The 12611-nt window shown below is 37.3% G+C and overlaps 1 protein-coding gene across 1 annotated transcript in view; it reads right to left on the reverse strand.

Annotated features, from left to right (window-relative positions):
* The window catches only part of LOC126203581 (fasciclin-3), a 172172-nt gene that overhangs the window by 26204 nt on the left and 133357 nt on the right, over nucleotides 1-12611 (reverse strand). Inside the window, exon 10 of the mRNA XM_049937941.1 lies at nucleotides 7202-7238. Coding sequence (XP_049793898.1) covers nucleotides 7202-7238 — 37 coding nt within the window. The remainder of the gene's footprint in view (nucleotides 1-7201; nucleotides 7239-12611) is intronic.

Genomic DNA, 12611 nt, shown 5'->3' on the forward strand with positions numbered 1-12611 from the left:
AAAACTGCATGTTCTAAAATACTTTTGCCATATGTAAGCCTATTTTCCAAATCATTGTTGACCATCAAAGCACATTATGTTCATTTTCAGTAATTAAGCTTGTGAATGAAACATGATGAAAAACAGCATTATGTACAGTAACACTGAAAAACTAAAAATAACATAAACACTTTATTAGCCAGCATGAAATTATAAGCTGAGAATATGGACGCAGAGTATGCATAAAGACTTACTAGACTGTGAAGCATTAAGAGTGAAACATATTGTTTTTTGCTATACATTGCAAAAAAGTTTATTATTAAAAATTTAGCTTGCAAAGATCAAAAAATATTTAAAATTCTTGTGGCTGTACATAAAGAGCAAAAAATATCAGCACAAACAACAAAGCTGTGTCCAGCAGGAACAAATGCATTTCAGATATGAGTGTTGACATGAACAATTTCCTTATCTACATTTCAAAACTGAGACATGCATCTTCATTGCAAGCTGGTGGGTTTTATATGCAAATGCATGTGCTGCTTTATGCATATGCTGCTCATTCACTTTACATGGTTGGAAATTAATCCATGTTCTAGTATAGCTGGTTATTTTGCTGGTTATTGCCTGATAGAAAGCCACCCAAGATGCAAAAACAAAATTAAGATTATCATGCAATGGTATGCAAGAGACTCATTAGTAATTATCAGTTAGTAGTAACAAAAGTAATACTCAACAGTTAGTGTTAGGACAAATTCAAATGATCAGCTACTATTATGTTAGTCTGCATGGTATCAGATGACTGAAAACTAATATGTGATACTACCTCAACTTTTTATGCTGATTACAAATCTGTTTTCAGTTTTTGGCTATCATGTACAGTTTTCTGCGATTGGACTTCAGTGATATATTGCTGTGCCAGTAGGTTATGCATATTGTTGGAGGGTACTTTCTCAATAAGGCCCTGTATATCCTTAGGTTGTTATATATCTGTTGATGCTAATTGTTATTGTGTGATGCCGAAAGCACTGCTTATCTAACAGGCTCGGATTACCAGTGCTGTAATGTGATTATTCTGTATATTTAAGACAATATTAATACAACACTTCACCTACTGTTGATAGTTACTACAATGTCAACAGGCAAGTGTGTAAAGAACCTAAATATTTTCTGTTACATTTCTGGGAATTATGTAGAGGCTAAGCAGACTTTGTGTGAAAAGCTTACCATGTTTATTTTAAAATGGAACTTGATTACCGGGACAAGGGATGGGCACCAGAGACAGTTTGCCGCTCTTGTGCAGAGAGGTTAAGATTGTGGACAAAGGGAAAGAAAACACGCATGTCATTGGTGATTCCAGTGGTGTGGGCAGAGCCTAAAAGTCACCTTAATGACTGTTACTTCTGCTTAGTTAATGTTCAGGGGTTCAGTTCAAAAAATAAGAGACAAATTGTGTATCCAAGTATCGATTCAACCATTCGGCCAATTTGCACATGGAGACGATCTGATTGCTCCTCTTCCTCCAGCTGCTGCAGAGAACGTGGCAAAAGATGATGAAGAAAATAAAGCTGATGCAATTACTGAAGGCAATACTGATATCCACCAGTCTGAATATGACTTTACTCCATAACTGTTCTCTCAGAGTGAACTCAATGCTCTTGTACAAGATCTGAAATTGCCTAAGGAATCTGCAGAACTATTTGGCTCCCAGTTAAAAAGTAAGAGTCTTCTCGAACAAGGAACACATAACTCATTGTACAGACATAGAGAGAAAGCGTTAGTTCATTTATTTTCACTGAATGAGTCCTTGATTTACTGCAATAATATAAATGAATTAATGCTCCTCTATGGCATTGAACACGATTATACACAGTGGAGACTTTTCTAGACTCATCAATCACGGGCTGAAAGCTGCGTTACTGCATAATGGAAACACATATGGGTTCATTCTTGTGGCCCATTAAGTTTAAATGAAAGCGACATATGAGAACATGAAGGTACTCTTAATGAGTATCCCTTATTAGGAACACACATGTCTTATCCACAGTGACTTCAAAGTTATGGAATACTATTAGAACAACAAGCTGGGTTCACAAAAATACCCTGCTGTCTATGCGAATGGGACAGTCAGTTAAGGCAAATACATTGGAGTATGGGAGTTTGGACAGAGCAGAGAAATTTTGTGCCCATAACTAAAAATATCCTGCATGAACTGCTTGTAGAACAAAGAAGTCTTTCTTCCACCTCTACAAATAAAATTGGACTTAATGAAGTAATTTGTAAAGGTTTCACCACAGGATGGACCCTGCTTCAAGTACCTTTCCAAGAAATTTCCCTTCACCACACGAAAAAAACAATGCTAGAATTTTTTTAGTCTACAAATAAATAAATTGATGAGGGATGAAGATTCTGAGAAGACAATGAAGAAAAGAGAAAAAGGTGCTTGACCGCCTTCAGATCAGTTACTGAGAACTTTCTGTAGAATAACGAAGATCTTACCTAAAAGGCCATTGTTGAAAAAAGGTGCAAAATTTCAAGAAGATGGTTATAACATGAGTGTGAAAGTCCACTTTCTAATCTCACATATCGACTGCTTTCTGGAAAATTCGGGGTTTTGGGGTGTTGTATTGAAGATCAGAGTGAACGTTTTCAACAAGATATTAAGGAGATAGAGAGGACGTACTAGCGCCACTGGAGAGCAGCTATGATGGCCAACTATTGTTGGATGTTGAAGAGGGACAGTCATTATATACAAAGATGTGCAAGGAAATCAAAGAAGAGAAAGTTTAAAAATTAATGGAACACTGTTCACTTCTTGTTTTCATACAAGGCAGTCGAAAACAAATTAGGGGAGTTCTGATTAGTATTTTTTAAATCTATTTTGTTTTTTAAATGTATTTTGATTAAAAACTCACCTTGTGTGAAATGGTGTTAGAATACATTTGCGGGGTCAGAAAAATAGTCAAAATATTACTTCTTATTTTGTATAAAAACCTGACATGATAGACAAACACAGTAGCTATTTCTAGAATCAGCATAAAAATAGATTCAAGAACAGATACTTTCAATACATTATCTGACCAAAAGTTTTAAAATGCAGACTAGCATCATTTTTGCTCATAGGTCCTTTATTTCTGGTATATGGAAACACAATGACAAGTTGAAGTGAACTGCTTATTAAAGCTCAAGCCATTCATATGATGATTCTAAATTATAATTATACTGCATGCAGTCACATTTATGTTACAAATAGCAATAGAAAAGAATTAAAAAAATCATTAAGTCCCAAAATTAAGAACATTTAGCTCAGATGTTAATTGTGTTAGCTAAGCTGTCACAGAACTTAACATGAAACATATTATTGCCAATTATATCGAAATATTGTCATGAAATATCAAGGCATATATTATGGCATAGCTATTGTTTGGGTGAAAGTTTATCTCTTTGAGTGAAAGTTCATCACTAATCACTTTACACAACAACATTGAGCATCTAGTGGATCTGAAACAAGTCAAATGCAAGGTAAGCATCAGCCCTCAGTTGTTTTGTGATACAAGCAAAGGAGAAAACAAAAACATGCTTGCAATGTGCTGTGACAGAGGCACAATGGAGAAAATACATATGGTGCAGACATGGAATATGATAGAGCAGATGTACACTGATGAGGGCTTGGAGAAAAAGATACCGAGAAACTGTTTTAGTTGAGCTTTACTGATATTAAGACCTTTAAAGTCAAATCTGATTCTGAAATAAATTCTTGCACATTTTGTACAACTGTTAATCTGACTGCTTTCAGTGCTTAGGCTTAAATATCAGCATAACGGCTGAGCATCAGCGTACAGAATCAATGTGAAATGGTTGCTTTCCCTCCATTTCTGCATAACTTGACTAGTTCCACAATCCAGGTCATTCTTCTTCATGATGGGATCTGAAGAACATGGGGAATGATTAAATAACCATGAAAGAACCTACGTTTCAATTGTGGTTTCTTTGCTTTATTTGTTTAGTTACTATCAAATTGGGTTACACTTGTGAAATTTAGAACTTTTTCAGTGTACAGACAGTTATGTGAAATTTTAGGTGAACTGCCTGATATCAGTAACTTGTTACCATGACATTTCAAGGCAGAATCTTCTGGCCATTTCAGCTGTATACTCTTGAAGTTGGCCAGAAGACTTTATGTGAAAATATTGTAGCAGCAAATTACTGACATCTGGCAGTTCATCTGAAATGTCATGGAAAAGGTTTCCCTTTTCCTTCACAAACTAACCTATTTTGAATTCATGCCAAGTTTCTCTCTTTCACAGCTCTTTTTTTTTCAAATGGGCTGTGACAAAGCCTATGTTCACACTGCTAGCTTCCACAGTGTAATATATACTACTCTGTTATGGGAAACACTTTGATAAAGTACAGATATGCATGTAGCAATTCAGTTCAACATTTTCAAACATTAGTTCCACAGACAAATAAATTATGAACAGCATGCATTTTGTTGGGAATTTATGTAGTCCAGATAGCCACTGATACAAAAGAACACACCTTTTATTGTAAGATAATTGTATATCAAAGGTACTGCTTATTCATCTTAGTACATGTCAATGCAACATGCAGCACAGATGACTATAAGGTCCTGGAAAAAATGTTTGTGAAGAATGGATATGGTTTACATGGTAAAATACAGAATGTAGATATTGGACAATAAGCCAGTAGTGACATGATGTCAATTAAAATATGATGTTGTAGATTAACGTAGTTTCCATATTTAAAAAAAAAAAAAATGTATTCTATCAGAATCATAAGACAGTTTGGCTGTGAAGAATTTTTGTGCTTGGGTGTTGTGAGATCAGCGATGCTTACACCTGACGCCTCTGACACTCATTTTTATATCTGTTGTTGTCTTGTAAGTTCTGGTCTGGGCTTTTTGTTGCATTGTTTTGTTGAAATTTCTTGTATTCTTACATGGGAGAATAAATGTTAATTCTGTACATTAAAGTATATAAATGATTATTTATTTGGATCACCTATCAAACCATAGCAGACACATTATTTTCGTATGATCATAGTAAAATTCAGGGTGAATGAATATCAGTGATAAGATTTGGTCATGACATTGCTGTGACTTCCATGAAGATGAGATAATGGAGGACCTGTTCAATGGCATGAATTGTCTACTGAGCATAGAATATCAACTGAGAGTATATCAAAGAGAGACAAAAGTATTAAGGACAAACAAAAATGAGATTAACAACAAACTTAGCATCTTAACTGAGGATCATAGTAGACAAAAGTGGAGGAATTCTGCTACCACAGAAGCAAAATAATTGATAAAAGATGAATGAAATGGAATATGGAGTGCACTAGCTTAGACAAGGAGAGAATCCTATATTAGTTTTGCAGTGAATGATTCTCCCAATATGTAATCCTCTCTATAATAAATAACCAAAGAAGAAATATATATAACAAAAGACATAAAAATGAGACACATTCAATCCAAAATTAAAGTCCTTTTTTCTGCTCTTTTAATAAGATTTGGCTTAAATGAGAAAAAAGTTTATTTGATTAAATAAACTTTTAAAAACAAAAAATAAGAAATTTGAAAATTTATAAAATTAAGAAAAAATAAAAGATTCAAATATTTAAAGAAAAAAAATCACAAACACTAACAAAAAAAAAAAAAAAATAAACACGCCCACGAATTTCATTGAAAATGGCCAAATGGCTCTGAGAACACTTGCTACTGGTCAGTATTTGTTTCATGTTTTAACTTTCTTCAAACTGATATTGAATTAATACATATCTCTGTCTGGTAGGGCAAGATGAAAATTAGGTTCACACAGGCTTTTTTATAGAAGCGGTGGGGGTGAAGCTATCTTCCCCTGCCCTTCATTGGGTATGTTCTTGAATATATGTATCAAACATAGGCCTTATGTGGAGAAATAAATGTATGATGATGTGTGGAGAACAGCACTGTATGGAACTGAATCATGGACTAAGCAAAAACCAAAAAAAAGAGAATCAAAGTTTTTGAAAAGTGATGTACAGAAATGAGGAGGTTCTCAGGGAATAACTTCCTCTGTACTACAGGATGCTATAGAGGGCAAAAATTGTAAGGGATGATGGAGATTAGAATACGTACAACACAAACAAAGGCATTGCGAGTAGGTGCTGCTCGGAGCTGAAGAGATTGGCAAACAGAGGAAACTGTGGTGAAGCACATCAAACCAATTGGGAAGACTGATGACCATGAGAATTAAAATAATATGGCAGTGGTCAAGGAGTGGTAATATTTGAGAAACACAAAAGACAGTAAAGTTCCACTTGCGTTACTCAGTAGAGTCTATGTTCACTGAGTTGATGAGTGGATCAAAAGACATGAGATGTGTATATGTTGGAATTACTGACTTAATTTCTACATGAAATGATAATTAAAAGTCTTTCTCATCTCTGTGATTGTGAAGATCTTACATTACTTAAAGATCACAAGACATGTCACCTAAACACTAACTGTGTAATCTCTGAAGACATAGATTACATTTTGACATTCTTCAAAGTCTTGATAGTATCTTTAATTGAACTGAAATCTAAAATCAGCAGTCTTAATCTCATGTTGCTTCTCATCTGTTAAATTATTTTTTTTTTTTTTTTTTAATTTTCATTTATCACACAGTCACAACATTCTTCCTGATCTTGAATCTTTCCAATTTTGCTTACTCTTTTTCCCCATCATAACATTATTTTGTCTCCAAACTTCCACATAATGCAGCTACAATGGTTTTCATCTTTTAATGTGTTACCATATGCCTTATTCTAATGCATCTAACTGGATTCTCAAACTGTCTTGATGCTCCTCCTCCACACTCCTGTTTGCTGGTATCACTTCTTGCTATTTCTGCAATGTTGTGATCGTTCTTGCACTTCACTCTCTGCACAAAATGTTACAAATTGAATTAATAAATAGTAGGACATTTATATGATTTTCAAATCCCATTGGGATTTTCAGTGAGAAACAGTGAACTCTAAAGAGTTATGATTATTTCCAGTGTGATTCATTCAATATTTATTCTTTCACTTTGTATGGGACTGATGATATATGATCTCTCAGTACGAAATCAACATTAGTATTTCTGGAAGTAGTTAAATAATGAATTTAAAATGTATATTTGCTAGATTATATATTCTGACTTATTACTTTATGTTAAGTAGAATTACGATTTGAACTACTTACGACTCTCGAATGTCATTTCGTGATGAGGATACTCCACCTGGAACAGAAATGCCAGAAAAAACGAATAAGCTAAGAATTATTCTTACCATTAAACCTTTTCAGAAATTTAGCAAAAATAAACTTGGTACCATATACAATATTAACAACACCAATTTCCTTTTGTCATTAATGCTACATTTTCTTATCCTGCCCTATTTTATTCAAGTTTTAAATATACTTATATGGCATCAGTTTCCTTTGCTAACATACTTTGTTATGAGCTATCAGATTCCATACATTTCAATCTTCACTCTGGCACCCTCTTTTACATTATGATGGTGAGTGCTCAGTTATGTAGAATAATCCAGTGGTAAATCCAGGATGGATATTAAGAAAAGGAAAGTTACCTCTCACCGTATAGCAGAGATGGTGAGTTGCAGAAAGGCACAACTAAAAGATTGTCACAAATAAAGCTTTCAACCAGTAAGGCCTTACTCGCCGAAAGCTTTATATGTGACAGTCTTTTTGTTGTGCCTATCTGCGACTCAGCATCTCCACTATAAGGTGAGTAGTAACTTTCCTTTTCATAATATTTTTAGAATAATCCAATATGTACAAAAACAGGAAGATTCTTGTGTTTCCCAAGCTGTATCTGTTTCTGGGATAACACCACATAATCACTAATGATAATATGCTTAATTTTCGGTAGAGGATACTGGTTGTACTCTGTGAGGAACACCATTGCATCATGTTCCTGTTGAGTAGGTACCTCAGCACAGTTATCTTTTGCTTACTATTGCCTTATTTAGTAAACTAGTTATCAGGACAGTCTATCTGCAGCTGTAACTTGACACAAATATGATGTCTGGAAATGCTCCCATCTCTTTGCCAGCAGTTCTCTCTCTCTCTCTCTCTCTCTCTCTCTCTCTCTCTCTCTCTCTCTCTCTTCTATTGGGGAAATCAGCCACTGACTAGCAAACTGCTATATGGACAGGAACAAGTTGTAAGAATCACTAGCAGAGTCCACCTTATAACCACACGCAGAAATCGTTTTAAGGAACTACAAATCCACATATATATTGTGCAATACACATTGGTAAGCCAAAACATTATGATCAATGCCTACATGAATTTGAATGTCATCTGGTGGTGTTGAGAGCATGTGACACAGTATGGAAAGTATGTAAGTAGAGCACAGGTGAATGAGAAATCATTCTAGTGATGATACAGCCAGCAAATGCGGAACTCTACTGATGTCAGCAACTTTGACTAAGGGTAGGTTATTAGGTCTGGTGCCTGGGAGTGATAAGTTGGTCAGTTGTTTGCGAAGTGCTATTGTGAACAACTGCAGGAAGTGTTTGAGGGACAGTGAAACCACAAGTACACAACAAGGTGCCAGTCATCCGAGCATCATCACAGAAAGTGTTAAGTTGGAGATTTGTCTACTCTAAAGCAGGCTATGTGGCAATCTATGGCTGGTGTAGGCTCAGGTGTTTTGAAGCACACAATTAAGTAGACATTGTTGGAACATGGGGCTCTGCTGCAGAGGTCATCTACATTTTCCCATGCTGACCCAACAGCATTGTCAGTTACAATTACATTGGGTACAAGATCATCAAGACTGAACTGTTGATCAATGGAAATGTGTCATTTGATTGGATAAATCAAGTTTCATGTTATACCAGATAGATTGAAGGTCACACCCTAATACACCATCATTCAGGTGAATGGCTGCTTGGACCATACTTTAAATGTGTCACCTGGTCGACTGAGTCATGATTTTTGTTGCATCTGGTCAATGGTTATATCTTGATATGCAGTATGGTTGTGTCTCAATATTTAGTCATTCAGATGTGCTCAAGACATGCACTGTGCCAGAGATTCTGGCAGACATCCATCTGAGCACCTGTCATAATAAGCTGCAGACTATGTGAATTTGTCTCTGGACCACCTGAATTTCTTCATTCTTGATGTCTTTCTCTGATGATGATAGCAGACAGATAACTGTTCATGTCCCATGGCCATGATCTGGTAGAGGGGTTCAAGGAGTTTGATAGCGAACTCACATTGATGTCTTGAGCACAAAATTAGCTTGACCTGAGCACGATGGAACACTTTTGGAATGCTACTGGGCACCAGCCCTGCTGCTACAAACCATAAGCCTGCAATTTATAGGAACTGTGTGACCTGTGCCTAGACATCTGGCTATACCTCAAGAAACATTCCAAGAACTTGTCAAATCCATGAAACACACAATTGCTGCTGCATTGCATTCCAAAGATGGCCCAAAATGTTATCAAGCAGGTGGTCATAGGGTTTTGGCTCATCAATGTATATCATCAGCAAGAATAAGAAAAATAGGCCCTTGGTAGTTCATGCTTAATCAATCATTTATTGGGAAACTGTTTGTCACTTCCAACAACATGTTATTTTATATAATTGTGCCTTAATATTACCATCAGCTTGCTCTCTTCTAGGTATGATTTTATTAACAGTTATGGATGCCTCTAAAATCATTTTTAATTTTCAAATAACTTCCGGGAATTCAGCCAGGTAACACTTTCAGCGTGACCGCCGATATTTCGACGGGAGAACACCCCGCCATTTTCAAGGCAAACTGCAACGGACAGGTGACGTACATGCACATTTGAAACTTCTGATATAGGACTGATGCAGGAAAGATAACACACACACTGAACACTAGTGTCACCAAAGATGACCAAAGTCAGAGATATCAATAGACTACGGACTCGCAGGTGAGGTAGCATTGACTCTGCCCCTCTGTTTTTTGACAAGGGAGAGAGCCGGATTCCAAACAGAGTCTAAACAATAGCCTCCATCCCTGTTAATGAGGTTGCTCACTAATTTAATCTCAACTGCCTCCTTAATAACACTGTCCCAATAGTTGGACGTGCATGCCAATATCTCGGTGTTATTATATAACATGGGGTGACCAGCATCCAACCAATGTTCGGCAATAGCAGATCTACTTGCCTGCTGTAATCATGTGTGCCATTTATGCTCAGTACATCGGTCCTCCACGGTCCTGATAGTTTGACTAATATATACCATGCCGCAGCTACAAGGAATGTGATATACACTCACCTTACGCAGACCAGTATCATCCTTAACAGAACTCAAAAGCACTCTAATTTTAGATGGAGGTCGGAAAACACATTTCACATCATATTTCTGTAAAATACGACTGATCTTGTTGGAAGTGCTTCCTACATAAGGCAAAAAGGCAGTAGACTTAGGTGTCAACTCAGAATTATCATCAATCACCCGAAGTACAGTAGGTCGATAGCGCAACGCACGTTCAGTCTGTCTGTCACTATAACCATTTTGACAAGACGTAACCTCAAGATGGGACAGCTCAGCTGACAAAGTCTCAGCATCGGAAAAAACATGTGCCATGTGTACCGAGGTACGAAGTACCCCTTCACGCTGAGCCGGATGGTGACAACTATTAACCTGTAAGTACAAGTTGGTGTGAGTGCATTTCCTGTAGACTGCATGTTCCAATGATCCATCATCCTTCCTCCTAACCAACATGTCAAGAAAGGGAAGGCAACCATCCTCTTCCACCTCTATCGTAAAACGAATGTTCGGGTGGATCAAGTTCAGATGTTCTAGAAAGGCATTCAAATTCTCCCTACCATGAGGCCAAACAACTAAGGTATCATCAAAATATCTAAAGAAACAGGAAAGTTTCAGAGGCGCCAACTCCAATGCATGTTTCTCGAAGTCTTCCACAAACAAATTTGTGATCACAGGAGACATCTGACTACCCTTCGCAACTCCATCTGTCTGCTCATAATAGTGGTCATTGAATAAAACATAAGTGGATGTCAACACATGCTGAAAGAGATTAGTTAATTCAGCGCCACACCTAGCCTCAATTAACTGCAATGAATCAGACAGAGGAACACGAGTGAAGAGAGAGACAACATCGAAACTCACTAAAATATCAGAGTCATTCAACCGCACTCCCCCCAAACGACGTAAAAAATCAGCTGAGTTCCTGATATGATGTTCACACCAACCTACTTGTGGACACAACAGAGAAGCAAGATGATTGGCTACACAATATGTCAGAGCACCGATGTTACTCACTACAAGACGGAAAGGAGCCCCTTCCTTGTGAACCTTCGGAAGGCCATATGACCTAGAGGGAACAGCACTATATGTGTTAAGACTCTTGATAGTGTCCTGCGACAAAGCACTTTTCTTCAGGAGGCTGTTGGTCTTTCTATCAACACTTTTTGTGGGATCAGCATCGATTCTGCGATATGCTGAATCAGATAGTAAGCGTTGCATCTTTTGTACATAATCCTGTTTATTTAAAACAATGGTGGCATTGTCCTTGCCTGCAGGTAAAATAACAATATCAGGATCAACTCTGAGAGAGTGTAAAGCAGCCCTCTCTTCTGCTGTTACATTACTCTTGGACGAGCCCTAGTCAACACACAGAATGCCTCCCTCCTAACCTCCTCTGCAGTGTCAGGAGGTAGTTTACTAATAAAATCAACTACCGGCAAACTCCTCAGATAGGGTGCAAAATTTAAACCCTTTCCAAGCAACAGAGGCACCGTCCAACCAATCCCATTACGGCCCGGCATTTGGCAAACTTTGAACGTTTTCATCGCGCAGAGTCTGAAGTTATATCTCGACGTTCTGTGATAAATCTCACAGGGAAATCTTTTGACGACGCAACCTTATCCGTGCTTGGGAAGGGTTTAAATTTTGCACCCACTCGAAGAGTTTGCCAGTAGTTGATTTTATTAGTTCAATTGAACAGGCAGTTTGCAAATTACCTCCTGACACTGCAGAGGAGGTTAGGGGAGAGGCTGCCACGTGTTGACTAGGACTCGTCTACCCAAGAGTAACGTAACAGCAGAATAGAGGGCTGCTTTACACTCTCTCAGAGTTGATCCTGATATTGTTATTTTACCTGTGGACAAGGGCAATGCCACCATTGTTTTAAATAAACAGGATTATGTACAAAAGATGCAATGTTTACTATCTGATTCAGTGTATCGCAGAATCGATGCTGACCCCACAAAAAGTGTTGAGAGAAAGACAAACAGCCTCCTGAAGAAAAGTGGTTTGTCACAGGACAATATCAAGAGTCTTAACACCTACAGTGCTGTTCCCCCTAGGTTATATGGCCTTCCGAAGGTTCACAAGGAAGGGGTTCCTTTCCGTCCTATAGTGAGTAATATCAGTACTCCGACATATCATGTAGCCGAGCATCTTGCGTCTCTGTTTCTCTATTGTGTGCACAAGTGGGTTGGTGTGAACATCATATCAAGAGCCCAGCTGATTTTTTAAGTCATTTGGAGGGACTGTGGTTGAATGACTCTGATACTTTAGTGGGTTTTGATGTGGTCTCTCTCTTTACTTGTGTTCCTCTATCTGATTCATTGTG

The sequence above is a fragment of the Schistocerca nitens genome, chromosome 9 (assembly GCF_023898315.1).
Source record: "Schistocerca nitens isolate TAMUIC-IGC-003100 chromosome 9, iqSchNite1.1, whole genome shotgun sequence".
Classification (NCBI taxonomy): Eukaryota; Metazoa; Arthropoda; class Insecta; order Orthoptera; family Acrididae; genus Schistocerca; species Schistocerca nitens.